We start from the raw sequence: 18,884 nt of genomic DNA on the forward strand, positions 1-18,884 counted from the left end.
CCCCTCGCGGCGTCGCGCGGTAGGGGGCGTGTGCAGCGCCGAGCACGGGGCGCAGCGGGGCGCGCAGCCTTTTTTGGGGGAAAACGGGTCAAACTTCTCCTGGGGGAATCAGCCCTGCACGGCCCTCCAGACCTTCCCCGACCCCTTCTGTAGAAGAGGGGCGACCAGTCCCCCGCATCCTCCCGGGGGTCATGTGGGAGTCAGGGCAGCATCCGCAGCGGTGCCCGCGGCTCTCGGGTTTATTGCTCCCGCGGTGAGAGGTACAGAGTTGGGGTACGGGGGGACCCAGCCCAGCGGGGTCCAACACGCTGCTGGGGTGGGGAGGAATGTCCCTGAGCGATGCCGGGGGTCCTGGCCGCGGTGGCTCAGCCAGGCCAGGGCCGGCCCGGGGGGGCGGCAAGGTCACAGTCGAAGTCAGCGAAGGTGGCGGGGTCGGGCGGGGGCTGCTCGGGGGGGCGTGGGGCCACTGCCACCGCCACTGGGTCCTTCTGCAGCAGCTCAGCGTCGAAGGCCACCCCGCGGAAGAAGGGGTGACCCTGGAAGTGATGGAGGTAGCGCAGACGGCGCAAGGGGTTGTGGCACAGCAGCTGGGGACAGATTGAGGACAGTGAGTGGTGGGGACCTCAGCATCCAGCCTGGGGGGCCCAGTGGGGACCCCAGCACCCAGGTGGGAGGGTTGGGAGGGTTACCTCAGCGAGCAGCCGGGCCAGCGCGGGGCTGAGCGTGGGTGGGCTCTCGTAGCTGCTCTGCTTGACACGCTCCAGCATGGCCACGTGGTCCCCCGCCGGTGCCACGGGGAACTGGGGGGGCAGGGAGCACATTTAGGGGCTCCATGGGGTGCCCCTGTCCCCCATCCCCACCCTAGTCCTCACCTCCCCGCTGGCCAGGGCAAAGAGCAGCACTCCTAGGGACCACCAGTCGGCTGCGTGGCTGTAGGGCCCCCCGCTCAGCACCTCGGGGGCTGCGGGGATGAGCAGGTGAGCACCTGGGGGGCCGTGCCTCCCCACCGCAGCCCCCTGCTGCCCCCTTACCCATGTACTGCAGGGTGCCGCAGATGGTGTGGGCTCGCTCACCCCACCGCAGGTGCCGGGACAGCCCAAAGTCAGTGAGCTTGAGGTGTCCTGTGGGGTGAGCACCACGTGAGGACCCATGGATGGGGTGTCCCCATGGATGGGGTGTCTCCATGGACGGGGTGTCCCCAGGCCAGTGCCACCAGACTCTTACCTCTCTCATCCAGGAGGATGTTCTCCATCTGAAACGAGAGAGGAGCTGGGGTGGCCTTTCCATGTCAGCGGGTTCAGAGACCCCCCACACCATCCTCCAGCCCCCCGGCCCTGCTGCCACCCACCTTCACATCTCTGTGCATGATGCCCAGGTCATGGAGGTACACTGGGGAGAAGACAGAGCTGTCAGCGCAGAGGATCCCCTCTGGGCACAGTGGCCACTGCCACCCCCATGGCACCAGCACCCCCTGAGGATGGCTGACCCTGCCCTCGTGTCGCCAGCAGTGGGGATGGTGGTGGCTGTTCCCAGCATGGCAAGTCACTCACCCAGCACCAGCACCAGCTCAGCGGCAAACAGGCGGACGGTGGCCTCGGCGAAGCGCCCGGCGGCACGCCACAGCGCGTGCAGGTCTCCGGTGCTGCAGTAGGTGCACACTGCGGGCACGGGTGACGTGCCTTACTCACAGGCTGCCCCATGGGGACGGGCTGGCACAAGGGGCATGGACACCAGGGTGGCATGGGCACGGGAGGCTAGGCGGGTCGCTGGGGCTGTGCACCAAGGTGACATGGGCACTGTGGCCACTCACCAGGGTGAAGGAAGCACTACAGTCATAAGGGCAGCAAGCAGGACCACACTGGCACCGAGGGGGCACAAGCATCAACATGGGCACCAGGACCATGTACTAAGGTGACACTGGAGCATGCAAATACCAGGGACACGCACCACAGTAACATGGGCACCAGAGCCTTGTGGGCACTGGGATCATGCAAGCACCAGGGCCCACATGAGCTCCAAGGTGGCACAGGCACCATGGCCACACAGGTACCAATGTGGCATGGTCCCCAGGATCACCCACAGGCAGTGGGAACACACAAGCTATGTGAGCATCGAGGTGGCACAGCCATCAGGGCCACCAGGGGAATGCAGGGGCTGGGACGCCTCTTTCACCCCCACACTGGTCCCTGCCCTGCTGCAACTTTTCCCCATCCCTGTGTCCTCATCCCTGTCCCCATGGTGGGTGCAGGGTGGGCGCCAGCAGCCAAGCGCCTGGATCCCTGCAGGGCAGCGGGCAGCGCGGGGGGAGCGTGCGCGTGTGCGGGGACACGTGTGCAGGCAGCGGGGACACGTGCGTGGGCGGGGGGGCTGGGGCGAGCCCGCGGGCAGATGGTCACTCACTGATGAAGAGGTGGCGCTGGCCCTGCCAGCTGTCCCCCAGCCCGTGAACAAACGGGTGCCTGACCTGTCTCTGGGGACACAAAGCAGAGAGGGTGAGTGGCCCCCGGGACGGGGGGCCAGAGGGGGTTGGGGACCCTGCTCCTGCCACCCTTCCTGTGCAGCCTCAGTGGCCTCCTGCCATCCCCATGGCTACCCCAAACCCCACCGCGGGCTGGGGCCCCCCCTAACCTGGATGCTGACTTCTTCCTTGCATTGTTTGAGGGTATCACGGCGCAGCACCTCCACTTTAGGCATGACCTGGGGGGACAAGGGGATGTCAGGGGGGGACCAAGGGCAGGTAGGGGCACCCATGGGCCCTGGGGGCAGCACCCACCTTCACAGCGCAGACCTTCTCCCGCCTGCAGTCCAGCACTTTGAGGATGGTCCCGAAGGAGCCTTTGGCCACAAACCCTAGGATCTGGGGGCGAGGGGCAGCAGGGTCTGAGCACCCCATGGAGATGGGTTCGGGGTGTAGAGTGTGGGGTCCTGTGGGGGGTGAGGTGGCAGAGGGCACCCCAGACAGGTGATGGGGACACATGGGGACCAGGAGGACCCAACAGGGACCCCAGTGGGATGAGTGGGGACCCCATATGGGATACTATGGGGACAGGGAACCCCATTGGGGCGCAGAGGGACCCCGATAGAATGCACAGAGACTCGACACAGAGCACGGGGACCTGGTGGGGGTAGAAGGGGACCCGGTGGGGGTAGAAGGGGACTAGTGGGGACAACCAGGGACACGGGTAGGATGCTCAGGGACCCAGCACGGCGGGCGAGGAGAGCCGGTAAGACGGTCAGCAACCCCGGGATGGCGGCACGGCATGCACGGACGGAGCGGGAGGATGCTCGGGGCTCTGGGGGATCCCGGTAGGAGGTGCAGGGACCCTGGGAGGACGTGAGGGGACCTTGGCACGGGGTGCGAGGGGACCCGTTGGGGTGCTCGGGGCTGCCACGGTGGGATCCGCAGACTCCTTGGGAGGACGGTCGAGGTCCCCGTTAGGATGCACCGGGATCCCAGTAGGAGGATGGGGGCCCCGGGACGGCACCTTGAGCTGCTGCTGGCGGGCGGAGGGGCGGACGGGGAACTCCGGCAGGAAAAGCGAAACGAGCTGCGGCAGCGGCCACCCGGGCAGCGGCGGCTCCTCGGCGGGTCCCCGGGGGGCCAGGGCGCGCACCGACCCCGGTACCGGCACCGGCCCGGCGCGGCCCAGCAGCGCCCGCACCCACGACCCCACGGCGCGGCCCTACGGAACCGGGGGAAGCGTCAGCGGGGCGGCGGGGGGACCCCGGGGAACTCCGGGATGGGGGGTGCCCAGGACCGGAGGGGACCCCCCCGCCCCACACGCACCTCGGGGGGCCGCACCGGGGCTGGGCCGGGGCCGCTGCTCGTTGCTCCCATCGCGGCGCCGCCCGGCCGCGCCCCGGGCCCCGGTAATCCGCCGCCTTACATAACCCCGCCGCCCCGCCCCGCCCCGCCCGCCGCGACCACCCCCCGCCCCGGGGCCGGGCACCGCGGCTGCCCCCTCGCACCGGGATAACCCTGTAGTGGGGCTCCCCCGTGCAACGGGTGCCCATCCCGGGACACCCACCCGTGACTGATCCCCCCGTGCTTCTGGGCAGAGCACACCCTCTGGGACACCCCTTGCACAATTTGGGGTTCCCCTTTCAGCCACTTTTCCTCCCTTTGTGCACCCCACTTGCCGCAGCACCCCCTGCCCCGGGGCAGCTGGTGGGGCACCCACAGCCCCTGCTGAGCCCCGGCCACCACCGGGCTCACGGAGACCAGAGAGGGACAAGCACCAGGGCTTGAGCCCCGGGCTATGTGGATGCTGCAAGAGAACCCCAAGCCCCCAAAGCGGGTGCCCATCGCAACCCCCCAGGGAAGGGCAGGGGGTGAAGCCAGAGCAGGCCGAGGGGGATGGTGAATGGGGAGGCGAGTAACGCACCACTGACCCTAGACTGTTCCAAATTAAAAACTCTTTATTTAAACTCTCTCCCGGTCCCCTTTCTCCCAGCCCGGAGCGATCCTGCTGCTCCACCGGGCCCCAGGGCCAGGCCCAGCACCCGCACAGCAGGGAGGGGGGAAGCTCGCAGGAACACTTGGCACAGGGGGGCTGTGCCCCACAAAACGGCCCAGAGCACGCCGTGCCGCACACACCCATGCTGCTGCACCCCTGCCCCACAGCCACAGGGCTGCCGAGGGCCTGCGCATGGCTAAGCCCCACCTCGGGCATTACCGCACAGAGCAGGGCGGCCCCCCAGGCATAGGGGTGTCCCTCCGGAGTCAGGGAGCATGGGGCACCCCAGTCCCTTCCCGGCCAGCCGGGTGCTGCTATCATTTGCGCCTGCCAAAGATCGACTTCTTGCTGGGGTTCTTCTCGCCAACGCTCAGCCCGATGAGCAGACGCGCCTTCTCATCCTCCTCCTGCTGCTGGATGGTCCCGTCCGATTTGTTCTCCAGCTTCCCCCGGGCCTCTGCGCCTGCTGCCGGCTTGAGACGTAGCTTCTCTTTGATCACCTGCCCCAGGATTTAGGGGGCTCAGCACTCCATGGCTGCACCCAGGCCCCTCGGCACAGGTGAGAGTCCGAGCTGCCGAGCCAGCCTGGCTGCCCCCGGCTCGAGAATGTGCTGCAACCATGGGGTTACCACTGTCCTGGGCAGAGCAGCTCCGGCACCCCCCGTGAGCAGGAAGAAGGGACCGCGGGATGGGGCCCCATGTACCTGTGCCACCAAGGCTTTGCGGCTGTCCCTCTTCACCGCCATGGCAAAATCCAGCCACGTCCATGTGTTGTTGTGGTACTCCAGGCACGGCAGCACTAGGTTCAGGTCGCCCCAGTCCACGCTGTTCTTCTCGCCCTGGGTGACAGGGGTGTCAGGCAGCGTGGGACAATGTTCCCTTCCCAGCACGTCCCATCCCACCAGCCCCGCACCTTGTAGCTGACGCAGAGCGGCACCTGCGGGATCTTGATGTAGATGAAGGAGTTGTTCATGGCCGCACGCTCCTTCATCTTGTCGATGTCATCCACAGGATGCTGGGGACAGAGCAGGAGCCGTGAGCAGAAGGGGAGGAGAGGGGACGCAGCCAGGAACCAGCGGGGAAGGGACGGCTGGGCACTAGGCCATGGCATTGCTTCACTAAGGAGAGGTGAGAGCAGCTCTGGCACAGTGTTATGAAAATGAGATGCTGCAGGGATCACAACAAGAGTGCAGGTGCTTGGTTGTAAGGGATGTGAATCCTCATGGTGGGAGGGAGCAGGAGAAAATAGACAGGCACACTGGGGAGGACATGGCTGCCCAGCCCTGCCACCGAGGGAGAACAGCCTGGCCCCGCAGGCGGGCTCTCCCACCTTCCCCCCTCAAGGCAGCAGCAGGTACCTCGGGTGTTTTTCGGAATGATCTTCTGACCCCTGATGTCCGATTCAGTCCCTGAGCGACTCCCTTCCCTGGACCCAGCGAGTCATCAGCCACAATCAGCTGCCGTGGCTTCACCACAGGGATCCCTGGGACAAACAGGGTGGGGAGCGGTGGCTGGTGTCCGGCTGGGGGACAGCTGTCACCCAGACCCCCCCCAACGGCTCCCTGCCCACAAGGGAGACCACACGTCCCTGTTCCTCAACACATGGCCCGCCAGCAGCTGCCTCCAAACATATCCTGGCCACGCAGCCAGAGCTGCTCAGGGACATCACATCCGAAGAGGAGGGTGAGCATGAGCCACTCACCTGTTGTCACCAACTTGGACTTGTCTTCCTCATCCCCCACCTCCTCCTCTTCCACATTGCGGCCAGGGAAGAAGAAACCCATCATCCTGTGGAAGAACTGGTGGGTGAGCTGGATGGTGAGGGGTACCACGTTCACCTGCGGGGAGAGAGGCACGTCAGAGCCGGGCACACGCTGCCCATGTCCCATAGAGACGCTGTCACCTCCCAGCCTGACCATGGCACCTCGAAATGCTCCTTGATGGAGATGCCTCCCACAGGCGGCCGGACTTTGCTGAAGATCCTCAGTGCCAGCTGCCGGCCGGACTGGCAGGAGCTCTGGGGACGCAGCACCACCTGCAGGGAAGAGGACGGGTGGCCAGGGTGAGGACAGGCCACCCCTGGGTCCCCAGGGTGCGGGGTTACTCCACAAGGCTGCCACTTGCCTTGTACACAGCGTTGGGCAGGAGGTTGTTCATCGTGACCCAGCCCAGCTCCAGCAGATGCTCGGCCGTATCGTCAGACTTGTTGACCTGCACACACAGACCCGTCAGCGCCGCACGTCCTGGTCCCTGGCTCGGGGGCTGTGGGTGCCACCAGCCACCCCAGTACCTTGCTGTAGAGGAAGCGCTGGAGCTCCAGCTCGGCGATGCCCAGCTGCCCGTCTTCCTCGGTCAGGCGCCAGCGTGCCTGGGCAAAGTAGAACTCAGTCCTCCGTGCCACGCTCACGTCCTCCGGCTGCTTTCGCAGCTCCATCTTGTTAGCTCGCTGGAGCTGGAAGTCCTTGAAGCACCTGCAGCAGAGAGGGGAGCACTGGGATGCGGGACCCCTGGAGTAAGGGCGACACAACGCTGGGGAAACCAAAGATGGCCCCTACCTGATCAGGATGTTCAGCTCCTCGCTCTCCAGTTGCAGGTCAGCTTTCTCCTGGCTCAGCTGCTGCTGCAGCCTGTGGTTGAGGTCGAGCAAGCTCTCGTTTTTGCTGTCATCCTGCAAGGACTGAAGGACAGACAACCCTCAGCACCCTCTGTCCCAGAGCAGGGGCCCCGGAGAGCCAGGCCCTGCTGGGATGTGGGCTCACTTTCACGTTGGAGTACATCTGCTTCTCCAGCTGCCGGATCTGCGCGACGTGCTGCCTCACGGCCTCTTGCAGGTGCAGGATACTGCTGCGCTGCTCCTCAGGGTTGCTGGAGATTTCCAGCTGGAAGCGCACCCGTTGTTTCTTCTCGCTGTGCTCCTGGACAGAGGGACAGGGAAGGTTAGGGTTGCCCTGGGTGCAGCGAGGGACATGGTCACCAGAAGCCTGGTGAGTACCTTGCGTTTGGGCTCCACGTGCAGCAGCAGGTTGTTGACTATGTCGAGGATCATGGCGTACTGTGCAGGGTTGGTGGAGATCTCCAGGTCATGGTGGATCAGCGTGAATGTATCCACAGCTCCTGCACGGACATGCAAAGGGCAAGTGGGGCCTCAGCGTGGCCAGAAATGGGATGCATGTGGGGGGCAGCCAGAGATGGAGACGGATGGGGAGTAAGCCAAGGTGGTTACACCGGCTCCAGCAGCCACAGCATGTCCAGCATCATCTGGCGCATGGCCATGGGGCTAGGGAACCCTCCTATATGCACCCCTCTGATCTCAGCGGGGCCAGGACAGACCGTCCCTGGATTTAACCAGCACCAGTAGGTCAGCCCAGAGCTCTGACCCCCCGAGACATACTGCCTGGGGGTACCCACCCTCTTGTTTCTTCAGCAGATCCTCCTTCTCCTGGTTGACGGGAGTCTCGGGGGGCTTTATCTGCGTGGCCAGTTCCGGGTCGATGTCGTGGCTGTAGCTGATGTAGTACATGCGGCAGCTGCAGCGAGAGATGATCCTCTGCACTTGCTGGGTCTGCTGGGCTTCTGAGGGCTGGTTCCAGTCTGGGAACAGGCAGGGGGACCACGGTCTGCATGCCACATCCTGGCATGCTGGGGACCCCATGGCACAGGGCGACAGGCCAGGGTCACATGAGTAGTTTTGGGGTTGGCATTACCTGTGGTGGTGCTGACCATGCCCCCCACCGCCTGCCCGCTCTCCATCAGCTCCTGCACCGAGTCCAGGCTCCGTTGCCGATGCTCCTCAATATTTTTCACCTGGGGACACAAGGAGGCACAGCTGGCTGTCCCTGCTCTCCTGCCCTGCCCAGGGCACTGCCAGCGCTGCCTGTCCCCCATCAGAGCCCCCCACAGCTGCTCACCTCCAGCCAGAGCTGCCCATGCTCCCTCTCAGTGGGGCTGCTTTCTGTCGTGGCGAAATACTGCATGCCGTCCAGCAAGCAGGTCCAGGACGTCTTCTGCTTCAGCGTGTCCCCGTACCAGGCAGGGTGGTGCTGGCACTGCAGCAGCTGGGCTTTTGCAGCAGACACAATCACGCAGCCCTCCGTCTCTGCACCGCGCAGCACCATCTGTGGAGAGAGAGAGACCCTGGGGGGCAGACAAGCCCTTCTGGGGCAGGAACGGCCCCTCTCTCAGCGAGCCCGTGGGGACAGGCAGGTACCTGGCAGTTGACCAGCTCGATGAGGCAGTTGCGGTTGTAGATGTCGTCGGTTTGGCAGGCAGCGATGCCGCACAGCTGCTCGCTCGCCCCCGATTCCTCCTCCGTGAAGACCACGAACTTGTCTGTCTCCTCTATGAGCTTCTGCAGCATGTAGGCACCTGGGGAAGGAGAAAAGGTTAATGTGAGGCTGTTGGGGGGGCTGGCTGAGGGTGACGGGGTGAGGGCAGGCACGGCGTTGGGTTTCTCCTCGCTCACCCCCTGAGGAGGCTCTCTCAGGACGGCCGCTGGTGATGGGAGCGGTGACTCTGGCAGGGACAGAGTGAGCAGAGAGCGGGCCCCGCTTCAGCTTCTTGGCTTGGAGCTGCGTGTCAATCTTCAGCCCCTTCAGAGCCTCAGTGGACAGGTTACGCTTGAGCACAGCCGCTTTCTTGTAGCCGTCGTAGAGGCCGAAGGCGATGTCCCGGTTGGTGGTGGTCCAGGACGCCCGCAGGTCCACCAAGTGCAGCTGGTGTGTGTGGAAACCATCGTCCCCATCCCGCAGGGGCAGCTCCTGGGCATGGAGGGTCAGAAGCTCAGCATGGCAAAGTCACCCCCAGCCCCTGCCCACGGGCCTCACACACAGCTGGGAGTCATAGAATCACAGAATCCTTTTGGTTGGAAGAGACCCTCAAGATCATAGAGTCCAACCACTGAACCAACACCAGCACTAAACCATAAGAACTTCATCTGGAGACTCCACCACTGCCCTGGGCAGCCTGTTCCAATGCCTGACAACGCTTTCCATGAAGAAATTATTCACAATATCCAATCTGAACCTCCCTTGGTGCAACTTGAAGCCGTTTCCTCTCGTCTTATTGCTTGTTACTTGGGAGAAGAGACCAACACCCTCCATGCTCCAACCTCCTTTCAGGCAGTTGCAGAGAGTAAGAAGGTTTCCCCTCAGCTCCTGTTCTCCAGGCTGAACCCCCTGGTCCCTCAGCCGCTCCCATCACACTTGTGCTCCATCCAGCCCCTTCCCCAGCTCCGTTCCCTTCTCTGAACTCACTCCAGACCCCACAGTCAGAGTGTGGGGACAAGAGCCAGGGGAACCACCCCAGAGCCCTCACCCAGGACCCACACCAGGGACACTGTGGCAGGAACAAGATATCCCTTTGGCCAAGCACTTGGGAGATCAGAGGCCCTGCAGGTTTGTCTCCTCTACAGGCAAATCCCTCCTCCATTGCACCCAAAGACGAAGGTCCCCTTGTCCCAGGGAGATGCCACCAGGCCAGCACAGGCTGGGTTACACCTGCTGTGCCCCGTGTGTTTGCAGCAGTACCTCCTCAGCCGTGCGGTTGCTGTGCCGCTGGTAGGTGAGGGAGGAGAGGCTCAGCAGATGGGTTTTCTTCACCAGGGTGTCGAGCCGGTGGTCGGCGTTCTCATCACAAGTGGAGGCCATGAGGTGCACGGTGACCTGGCTCAGGTCGCTCACCATCTGTGTGATGCTCCACTCCGAAATCAGGCGTCGCATCACCGTGCCGGCTGGGGGACAGGGGTCAGACGGGGGCCCTGCCCTGCCTGGAAACACTGCCGGGGGGGCCCCCACTCACCTTGCGGGATGAGCCGCTGGGTGCCACGAGTGAAGATGTGCCCCTGGCAGCACTCCACCTGAATCCCCCGCTGCTGAGCAAAGGAGGCCCAGTAATGCACCTGCGAGGGAGCAGAGAGCATGGGCTGAGAGCCCAGCGCAGGCAGAGCTGGGGGGGTAACACCAGACCCCCACCCCCAGAACTTGCCTGCAGCTGCGGGAAGAGCGCGGTGTAAGACAACTGCTTGTAATGCTGCCCCAGCTTCTTCTTACTGGGTTTCATGTTGTTGAAGAGCTTCCCGCGGCAGATGGGGCGCGTCACGCTGGTCCACGTGGCCCAAAAATTCTGCATCCAGCGGAGGGTGCTGCTGTAGAGCAGGATCCGGGGCTGGGAGTGCTCTGAGAAGACACCAGCCATCAGTCAGCACTGCAGGGACATGGCAGCACCCAACCCTAAACGAGCATGCCCTGTCCCATCCCCCTGGGAGTCCCCGGGGTGCTGCCACCAACCCTCGCTGGGCCGCGTCAGGTCCATCCGGATGGAGAGGTTGAGGTTCTCAGAGCGGAAGGCACGGTAGGAATCGTACTGCTGCCCCAGCGGCACCTCGGGCAGGAACTCGGGGGAGCGCAGCACCACGCCGTGGTGGTCATGGGGGTTCCCGTGGCACAGCCACTGCAGGTCCAGCGTCATGCACAGGTCAGGCAGGTGCAGGAAGCAGCAGTCGTCATACCTGGATGGGGAACAAGACCCCGGTCACCCACCCAGCTCTGGTGGCAACTCCCGCACTCCCAGGCCCACACGCACTTGGAGGCCGTCCGGACATTGACGTCCAGGTTGCCCTTGAAGACGAACTGCCCGGGTTTCCAGTGGAAGGAGAGGTGGCTCCATTCCCAGTGCATGTTCTCCGTGGTGTTGTAGGGGTCCTGCAAGGACAAGCATGGGGAAGGCAGGTGTGAGTTGGCTCCACGTTGCACTCAGCTCACGGACCCCCCGGCACCCACCTCGGTGGCCAGCTGGTGCAGGTTGGCTTGTTCAATGTCCATGTGCCAGTCCCCGTGAAAGAGAAGGCGGCTCTTGTCCCACCAGGGCAATGGGGCACTAGGGTCCTCTGAAGGCTTGGTGAGGAGATCCACGCACTGTCCGATCAGGGTCCAGGCCGGGTCCCAGCAAGGTCCCCACACGATGGTGTACTGGGAGATCTCCGCTGGGGACACAGAGGTTGGCTCAGCCCTTTGGATACCCACGCAACCCCATCCCCACCCCGGCACAGAGCCCTCCTGCTCTTACAGTGGAAATCGTGGTAGAACTTCAAGGGTGGCATGTTCCTCTCCACCACCGCGTCCCCCCAGGGCAGCCCCAGCTTCAGGACCTGGCGGCGGCGGGAGCAGGGCTGGCCACACTGCTCGGCTCCGATCAGCCGGCCCGAGAGCTGCCAGTTCCGGATCTCAAAGAGGTAGCGAGGGTAGTCCCGGATCCGCACTGCGGGGAGAGGGGGCGCTGGGAGACGGGCAGCAAAGGGACACTGCCCTGGTCCCCCACTCTAGGCCATAGCAGGAGCCGCTGTCCTGTCACATCTCTACACCCTTCCCACTCCCTCGAACATCCAAAAATCATAGAATAGAATCACAGAATGGTTTGGGTTGGAAGGGACCTTCAAAGCTCATCCAGTGCCAGCCCTGCCATGAGCAGGGACATCTTCACCAGCTCAGGTTGCTCAGAGCCCCATCCAGCCTGACCTGGGATGTCTCCAGGGATGGTTCATCCACCACCTCTCTGGCCAACCTGGGACAGGCTCTCACCGCTTTCAGTGTAAAAAAATTTCTTTCTCACATCCAGCCTGAATCTCCCCTCGAGTTTAAAACCATCACCCTTGTCCTATCACAACAGGCCCTGCTAAAAAGTCTGTCCCCATCTTCCTTATGGGCCCCTTTTAAGTATGGAAAGGCCGCAATAAGGTCTCCCCGGAGCTTCTCTTCTCCAGCTGAACCCCCCCAACTCTCTCAGCCTGTCCTCCCAGCAGAGCTGTTCCAGCCTCAGATCATTTCTGTGGGTCCTCTGACCCCTCTCCAACAGGTCCATGTCTGTCCTGTGCTGAGGAACCAGAGCTGGGAGCCCAGGCCATGCAGCCACCGTGCTGCCCTCCACAGGCACTCTCACGTGAAGTAACTCACCAAAGAAGCTGCCAACTCTGCCCTTCATCATGCGGCACCACTGAGTGACCATATCCAAACCCTCGGGAGGGAATGGGCTGACGCTGTCCACGTCCCTCATCTGCTCCAAAACCCTCTCTGTGCCATGGAAGGACTCGTCAGCCATGGCCACCAGCTCCAAGTGGGCGAGGGTCCAGGTGAGGAGGGCTCTCCGCATGGGTGTGTTGGCATAGAGGCGCCGCGAGCGCTGGATGTAGATCTCGATGTTCTTCTTCTCCAGCGAGGCGTAGAGCTCCTCGATCTTGCGGGCGGGCAGCAGCTCCCCGTGCTGCTTGCGCAGCGCGGCCACCTTGGCATCCAGCAGCTGCAACCGCTTGGCGCTCTCCTTGCTCTCGTCCTTCATCAGCTCGTAGTTGTCTCGTAACTTCACCTCGAAGACGTCATCCAGGAAGACCCAGGAGAAATGCGTCACTTTGAGCAGGAGGTCGGGGGGCAGCGCCGCGCTGGCGGGCTGCCCACGCCGGTGCAAACCTTTCAGCCACTTCTGCACCCCCACGGCAGCATCCAGCGTGTGGGAGAAGTCGTACTGGTAGGGGAACTCAATGGTCACGCTGGCAAAGGAGAAGGCCCAGCCGCGGTTGCGGAGGGTGCGGAGGGTGGGGAAGGCGCAGCGGTGCAGGATGACCTCCTCCAGCTCCGGCAGCAGCTTCACCTCCACCTCCTTGAAGCTGAAGATGCTGTGTCCGTCAAAGCCGGCGGCCAGCTCGGGGCAGTAGCCGTGCAGGGCACCGCCGTGCCAGCTCACCGAGGTCCTTTCAGCAGCCAGGCTGATGTAGTTGGCTTCAGAGACAAAGGCTGTGAGCTTGGCAGAGCTCAGCTCCAGTGACAGGGACAGCAGTCTCTTGGGGGGGGTCCCATCTGGCTGGAGAGGCCCCGGTGGCTCAGTCGGGGTGGCTGAGTGCGATGTTGGGCTCTCTGGGGACAGGGAGGGAGGTGTCCCATGGCCAAGGGCGCTCTGCAAGGCTTGGTGGCACTGCAGGGTGGCCAGGGTGTGATGGTACAAGTGCATGTGGTCGGGGGGGCTCCACAGCACCGCCAGCCCCTCGCCGCACTGCACCTACAGTGGGGAGAGCCAGGAGGTACCATGTCACTGCCGGGTCCAGCACGGCCCCGTTCTCCTCTCTAGCACCTTTCAGTGCCAACCAGTCCAACTCCTGCCCCATCCAGCCCAGTCCCACCAGTACAGGATAAAGCAGAAAGCCGAGGGTCACACTAACCTCCAAGGAGCGGATGCTGCTGTGGTAGGTGACAGAGAGCATGGGGAGGTTGGCCATGGGGTTGGGGATGGCGGGAGCTTTGCAGCATGGCTGCATTTTCTCTGTGATGCTCTTCACCAAGGCCAGCACCATGCCCTGGACACTGACGGTACAGCTCTCGGCGCTCCCCAGGACAGTGAGCGTGTCCAGCCGCAGCTCCAGGGCACCTGAAGAGATGGCATGTCAGTGCTGGAGGCACGGAGAAAACACATTGTGATGTGCCAGGTTCCTCTGAGGGCACGGGCTGTGCCAGCACGGCCATGTGCAGTCACCCTGGATGCTACTTACCCACCAGGGCTGAGAGTGTGAAAAGGTTCACATCCTCCACCTTCAGATCCACCTTCCAGAGCAGCCCCCAGGGCTCGCTTGAGGCAGAGGGCGGCTTCTTGGCAAGCTCAGCTCCACTGGGCTGTGGGCAGAACAGGGGCAGGACCCTGGCCAGGCACTCGGTGCAGGTGTCTGACGACTCCACTTGCAACCCCCGGATGGTGCAGTCCAGGAAAAGTGTGTCCGACTGGGTACTGGACATGCCCAGGGGCTGGTTGTAACTGCCCTACAAGGACAAACAGGACAACGACTTTCAGGCTGCAGGATGTCCCCATGCCACCACGTGTCCCTGTGACACCTGTGTGGAGTTGCAGACAGGTAGCTCCCCCCTGAGAGCCACCCCTCGCCCCCTCGGCTCACCCCTCACCTGCAGGTTGAAGGAGTCGAGGATGAGGGCTTCTCCCCACACGTGCATGTTGGGGGGATGCGGGGCACGCTGGATGTGCGAGTCGTTGCCCACACGCCAGCACAGGTGGTCCACGGCCAGCACGGCTCTCTGGTGCACACTCTGCGGTCGCAGGTGCTGGTAGTCTGCGGGCAGAGAGGAGGGTGAGTGCCCGCAGGGCTCACTGCTGCACACACAGCTGTCCCCAAACAGGGACAACCCAGACACAGCCAGGCCAGGGTCACAGCCCCTGGCCTGACACAGACACGGGGAAGCACATGCCAGCCTGTACCTGCAGAGATGGAGTTGAAGCCCAAGGCGAAGGGTGGTGTGTCCCCCAGCTGCACCGACACATTGACATTGGACAGCGAGGCAGACAGGATGATGGGCGCTAAGATTTGGGGATAGCTCCTGCACAGGACAAGCAGGGACAGGCTGTTACTGAGGACACTGCGTGTCACAGGGGTTCCCTGATCACCTGCCACGCTCCATATCAGCCTCCCCGTCCCACGGGCTGTGAGCAGGGCAGAGAAGGTGCTGGGTGCCCAGAAACCCTGCCAGAGCGCGACAGGCAAAAGGAAACAAGCTGAGATAGCAGCAGCTGTGCTGAGGCCAAATTTACCTTCCCTTGTGCCTTTGGCTGGGAACAGACACCGCCCGGCACCCATATTCCTGTGCCAAGAGGCCCAGCCAGTGTGAAAATTCTTGGTGGCGGTAGTGGATGATGCACGTGTTGAGCAGCACAGCAGCTGAGAGGTCAATGGCTGTGACCTAGAGCAGGGAGAGGGGCCAGGTGGCAAAAAATAACTCGTGCCAGGAGCTGAACCAAACCACCCACTCTGGGGGCCAGGAGTGTGCCCAGCACTCACTCACCTGCACACTGGTCTTCAGGGAGTTGAGGCACACAATGCGCTGGCGGCTCTGGGAGAGGAGAAGGCCATCTGGAGAGAGAGAGGAGCAGAAGTGAGGGGTGGTGGGGGCAGCAGCCCTGTCCCAGGGGTGCCCTCCTGGCTACTTGCCCTCCAGCTGGAGTTCCACACTCATTTGGTCCAGGTCTGAGGTGGGTGTGAAGTTGCGCAGCGGGATCTGCTCCTCTTCGCGCTGATAAAGAAACTGCAGCAGCTTCAGGCTCCAGGTGAGGTGTCTGTAAGAAGTGGGGAGTCACAGCCAGAAGGGAACTACACTGTCACGTCCCCCATCTTCCTGTCTCTCGTCCCCAGCTGACTAGCACGCTGGCACAAAGACACCAGCCGGTGCCTGGCTGCAGCCCAGTGCTCTCGTCCCATCAGCACAGGATCCCATCGGGCTGTCCTGCCAGAGAACCAGCTCACATCCCTTGCTGCTTCCGCAGGAGCCCAGCCCCAGGCCAAGCTCTGTCCTTCCCACTGGGGTGGGCTCCAGGACTCACTCTCTGCAGTCTGGCAGAGCAGGGAATGGCATAATTGTCCCCAAGTCCCTGTCCCCAGCGCTGGTTTGGGCTAGGACAACCTCCACCTGCCTCTTTACCTCTTTTGGCTGTTCATAGACAGCACCGTGCTGGTGTTCTCCAGCTTCACCTCCACCCTCCTGGGGATGAGCTGCAGCATGTCCCTGCTCAGCAGTGACAGGGCCTTCAGGGGCTCCCCTGGGCCTGGAGAGAGACACACAGCATCACACGAAGGCTGTGGGGGCTGCCAGCCCCTGCCCAGGGCTTGTTCCTGTCCCTTCCCTGACCTGGGCTGGGCTGCTCCCCCGCGCTGCTGCGCTGGGCAGTGACACGGTGCAGCAGCGGGCTGGAGAAGAGCCCTTCGTGCAGCTCTGCCTGCAGCGTCTGGACGCGCAGCCTGACGCCCACCGGCCGCCACTTGCTGCTGAACTCCAGCGAGAGGGACAGCGCCAGGGCCAGCTCTGCCAGGCAGGTGTCATCCTGCACGGGGACACGGAGTGCACAGGAATCACCCAACTCCCTGCCGGTGCGTGCTGCAGGTGAAACGCTGGGCACAGCGCAGAGCCCAGAGCCTTGCAGCATCGCCCAGCCTTGGGGACAGGATGGAATGGGTCCTTGAATTTCTCCCTTCCCCGGCACTCACCAGTTGGCTGCTCCGGAGCACTTTGCTGTTCACCTTGGTCAGGCTCACCTCGCAGGTCAGGCTGGGGAGGGAAGAGAACAGACAGAGCCTGCGGGTCCTGCTGTCACCAAACCAAGCCCCTGACACCCCTTCTCTGGGGGACACCAGGACCCCAAGTCCCTGCTTCAGGTCCTCCCAAAAGCAGAGCACTTCCTAACTCTGTGCACAGTGCAGCAACTCAAAATTTACACAACACACAACTCGAGCTTCCCGTGAAGGGAAAAGAGACCAAGCCACCCTTGGAGAAGGTTAATGTGTCACATCACAGGTGATATGGGATGCTGCTGAGGTGAGACACAAGGAGCCTGGCTGGGGTTGGAGGAGCCTCCCTGTCCCCTGGGACCCAGGGCTGGGAGAACAGAGCAGGATGTGAGCACAGTGTTACCTCTTCCCATCACCATTCAGGAGGAGACGGGTCTTGCTGGCCTGGATGTGCCAAAGAGACTCCGAGGTGGCCACGTGCAGAACGATGACATTGATGGAGTCCATGTGGATGGAAAAGAGCTGGGGGGGAAGGTACCATGAGGGACATCCAACAGCAGCACAGCCCACAACAGCCTTGCACCGAGCCAGCGTCTCACCTGGCTGAGGAGCCTCAGCAGGGAGGGTTTATGGGTCAGGTCTGCTCTGCTTTCATTTCCATCAGCTTCTCTGGGAGTCTCCGGGATGGATGGCTGGAACCCAGGGCCCTTCTGGAGATCTGTGCGGATTCGCACCTCGCCCAAACACAGCTCAAAGTAGCGCCTGTGGAAGAACAGCACAGGCAACTCTTACAAGAGGCTGTACATGGTACACCCAGCCCCATCACCAGGGCTGCTCCCCGTCCAAGGACACATAGGGCCAGCACAAGAACATAAACAAGACTGTGTCACCCTGAAGAAGGGTGCTTTAGTCCCACACAGAGCACACCACGGGGACACAGGCACTGCAGAAAGGTGTAAAGGCAGCAGAACCACAGTCAGCAGGACCAGGGATGAGCCAGACCCCCTAAAGAGCGCAGGGAGGGAGCTGGGGTGGGGGTACGTACGGCAGCTCGCGGCTCAGTTTACTGGAGATCCAAACGTTGTCAATCTCCTGCAAGGATGCACAGGCGGGTCAGAGAGAAAACAACTTGGTGCTGCCTTGTGATGCTCATCCTGACTTTCCTGCTGTGCTCCTGTCATGCAGGGAGAATTGGGGAGCACCCAAAAACCCCGAGTTTGGCCATGGGAGGAAGGGCCTGGCAGCAGCTACAGGGCTGCGTGACAGGAGCTTGGCTGCAGTGACTTGCTGCCAGTCTGGAAGGGACCGCAGTGTCCCACCTGTCCTTGTGTGCCCGTGACAGCCCCTCGCCCCGGTACCCACCACAGTCTGCTGCTCCCGCTGGAACTTGAGGCTGATGTTCTGGGCCCAGAAGAAGCCGAAGGAGCCGATCTTCAGCTCCGCATGGAGCTTCTGCTGGCACCAGGTGACGGCCAGGCGACACGCCAGCCACCTGCGGGGACAGGGGACGGCCGGGGTCACCCCCCCGGCTGGGGCAGGGACCAGCTTTGCCCTTCGAGCTCCAGCACCCGCAGCTGGACGGGGGCTCCCTAGGCAGAGCCCCAGTCTGGGACACAGATCCTGCAGGGTCACCCCCAGCCCTGAGGGTCCCCTTGGACCCCCACACCTCCCGACACCCCACACCGACGCCTGCAGGCTCCCCAGGACTCCTGTGAGCCCCCAAGCCCCTGACACCCCTCCCAACCCCCCCAATGCCCTGCACAACCCCCCCAGCCTCAGGGCCCCCCCAAACCCCTGCAGGCTCCCCACACCACCTCTCCCCCAGCCCCCTGAGCCACCCCAAACTCCTCACACCCCCAAAACCCTCATTGTCTCCCTTAACCCCTGCTGAACCCCCCCGCACTCCCAAAACCTCACCCCCAGCCCGGGGTCCCCCCACACCCCTGGCAGCCCCCGTGGCCCCCTGACATCCCCCCAAAACCCATGCGGACCCCCATGCACCGCCCTTTTGACCCTAAAAGCCCCCTCCCCAAGCCCTGCTACCCCCCCAAACCCCTGCGGTCCCCCCGCAGCCCCGTTACCGCCCCCCCGGAGCTCCCCCGGCCCTGACCGCGCCAGCAGCGCCAGCCCGGTGAGCAGCGCCACGACGACGAGGCCGAGCAGGGCGGCGGGCAGCGGCATGGCGGCCCCGGCCCGGTGTGAGCGTCCGTGTGGCCCCCGCTCCCCGGTACCGCCGCCGCGGGGCCGACCGCCCGCGCACCCGGAGTGGCCGCTGGGAGGGGCGGGGCGGGGCCGAGCGGCGGGGCCGAGCGGTGCTTGCCCGGAGTGAGCGGCAGCGCCGCGCCGGGGCCGGGAGGGGGATGTTTGGGGGGGATATTTGGGGG

The 18,884-nt window shown here is 63.6% G+C and overlaps 2 protein-coding genes across 6 annotated transcripts; both read right to left on the reverse strand.

The window, feature by feature from the left end:
• Positions 1-230: 230 nt before the first annotated feature.
• On the reverse strand, positions 231-3,900 carry RSKR (ribosomal protein S6 kinase related). Of its 4 annotated transcripts, XM_082068440.1 has the most exons (12): positions 3,788-3,900; positions 3,486-3,683; positions 2,774-2,857; positions 2,629-2,697; positions 2,401-2,470; positions 1,551-1,658; positions 1,349-1,389; positions 1,225-1,252; positions 1,032-1,121; positions 873-961; positions 690-800; positions 231-587 (listed from the first exon to the last, which is right to left on the reverse strand). In XM_082068440.1, the coding sequence occupies exons 1-12, from the start codon at positions 3,836-3,838 to the stop codon at positions 366-368; spliced, it is 1,161 nt and encodes a 386-aa protein (XP_081924566.1). In that variant the 5' UTR covers positions 3,839-3,900; the 3' UTR covers positions 231-365. The 4 variants fall into 4 exon arrangements, with proteins under 4 accessions (XP_081924566.1, XP_081924567.1, XP_081924565.1 ...); XM_082068441.1 differs by lacking the exon at positions 1,551-1,658; XM_082068439.1 differs by having other exon boundaries at positions 1,032-1,269.
• Positions 3,901-4,399: 499 nt separating this feature from the next.
• BLTP2 (bridge-like lipid transfer protein family member 2) lies at positions 4,400-18,748 on the reverse strand. Of its 2 annotated transcripts, XM_082068813.1 has the most exons (39): positions 18,611-18,748; positions 17,863-17,992; positions 17,546-17,592; positions 17,100-17,262; positions 16,904-17,022; positions 16,480-16,540; positions 16,124-16,316; positions 15,917-16,040; positions 15,430-15,554; positions 15,284-15,351; positions 15,033-15,181; positions 14,703-14,821; positions 14,393-14,556; positions 13,987-14,251; positions 13,660-13,865; positions 12,404-13,499; positions 11,520-11,711; positions 11,234-11,436; positions 11,037-11,155; positions 10,742-10,962; positions 10,440-10,630; positions 10,254-10,353; positions 9,983-10,185; positions 8,920-9,214; positions 8,665-8,822; positions 8,366-8,572; positions 8,162-8,261; positions 7,866-8,048; positions 7,450-7,571; positions 7,217-7,372; positions 7,013-7,134; positions 6,748-6,928; positions 6,582-6,668; positions 6,382-6,492; positions 6,160-6,295; positions 5,816-5,940; positions 5,371-5,472; positions 5,162-5,296; positions 4,400-4,957 (listed from the first exon to the last, which is right to left on the reverse strand). In XM_082068813.1, exons 1-39 carry the CDS (start codon positions 18,679-18,681, stop codon positions 4,775-4,777), a joined length of 6,732 nt encoding a protein of 2,243 aa, XP_081924939.1. In that variant the 5' UTR covers positions 18,682-18,748; the 3' UTR covers positions 4,400-4,774. The 2 variants fall into 2 exon arrangements, with proteins under 2 accessions (XP_081924939.1, XP_081924940.1); XM_082068814.1 differs by lacking the exons at positions 14,703-14,821; positions 15,033-15,181; positions 15,284-15,351; ... (7 more) ...; positions 17,863-17,992; positions 18,611-18,748 and having other exon boundaries at positions 13,987-14,246; positions 14,393-14,554.
• Between the last annotated feature and the right edge of the window lie 136 nt (positions 18,749-18,884).

The sequence above is a fragment of the Streptopelia decaocto genome (assembly GCF_964273445.1).
Source record: "Streptopelia decaocto genome assembly, chromosome: 18".
NCBI lineage: Eukaryota > Metazoa > Chordata > Aves > Columbiformes > Columbidae > Streptopelia > Streptopelia decaocto.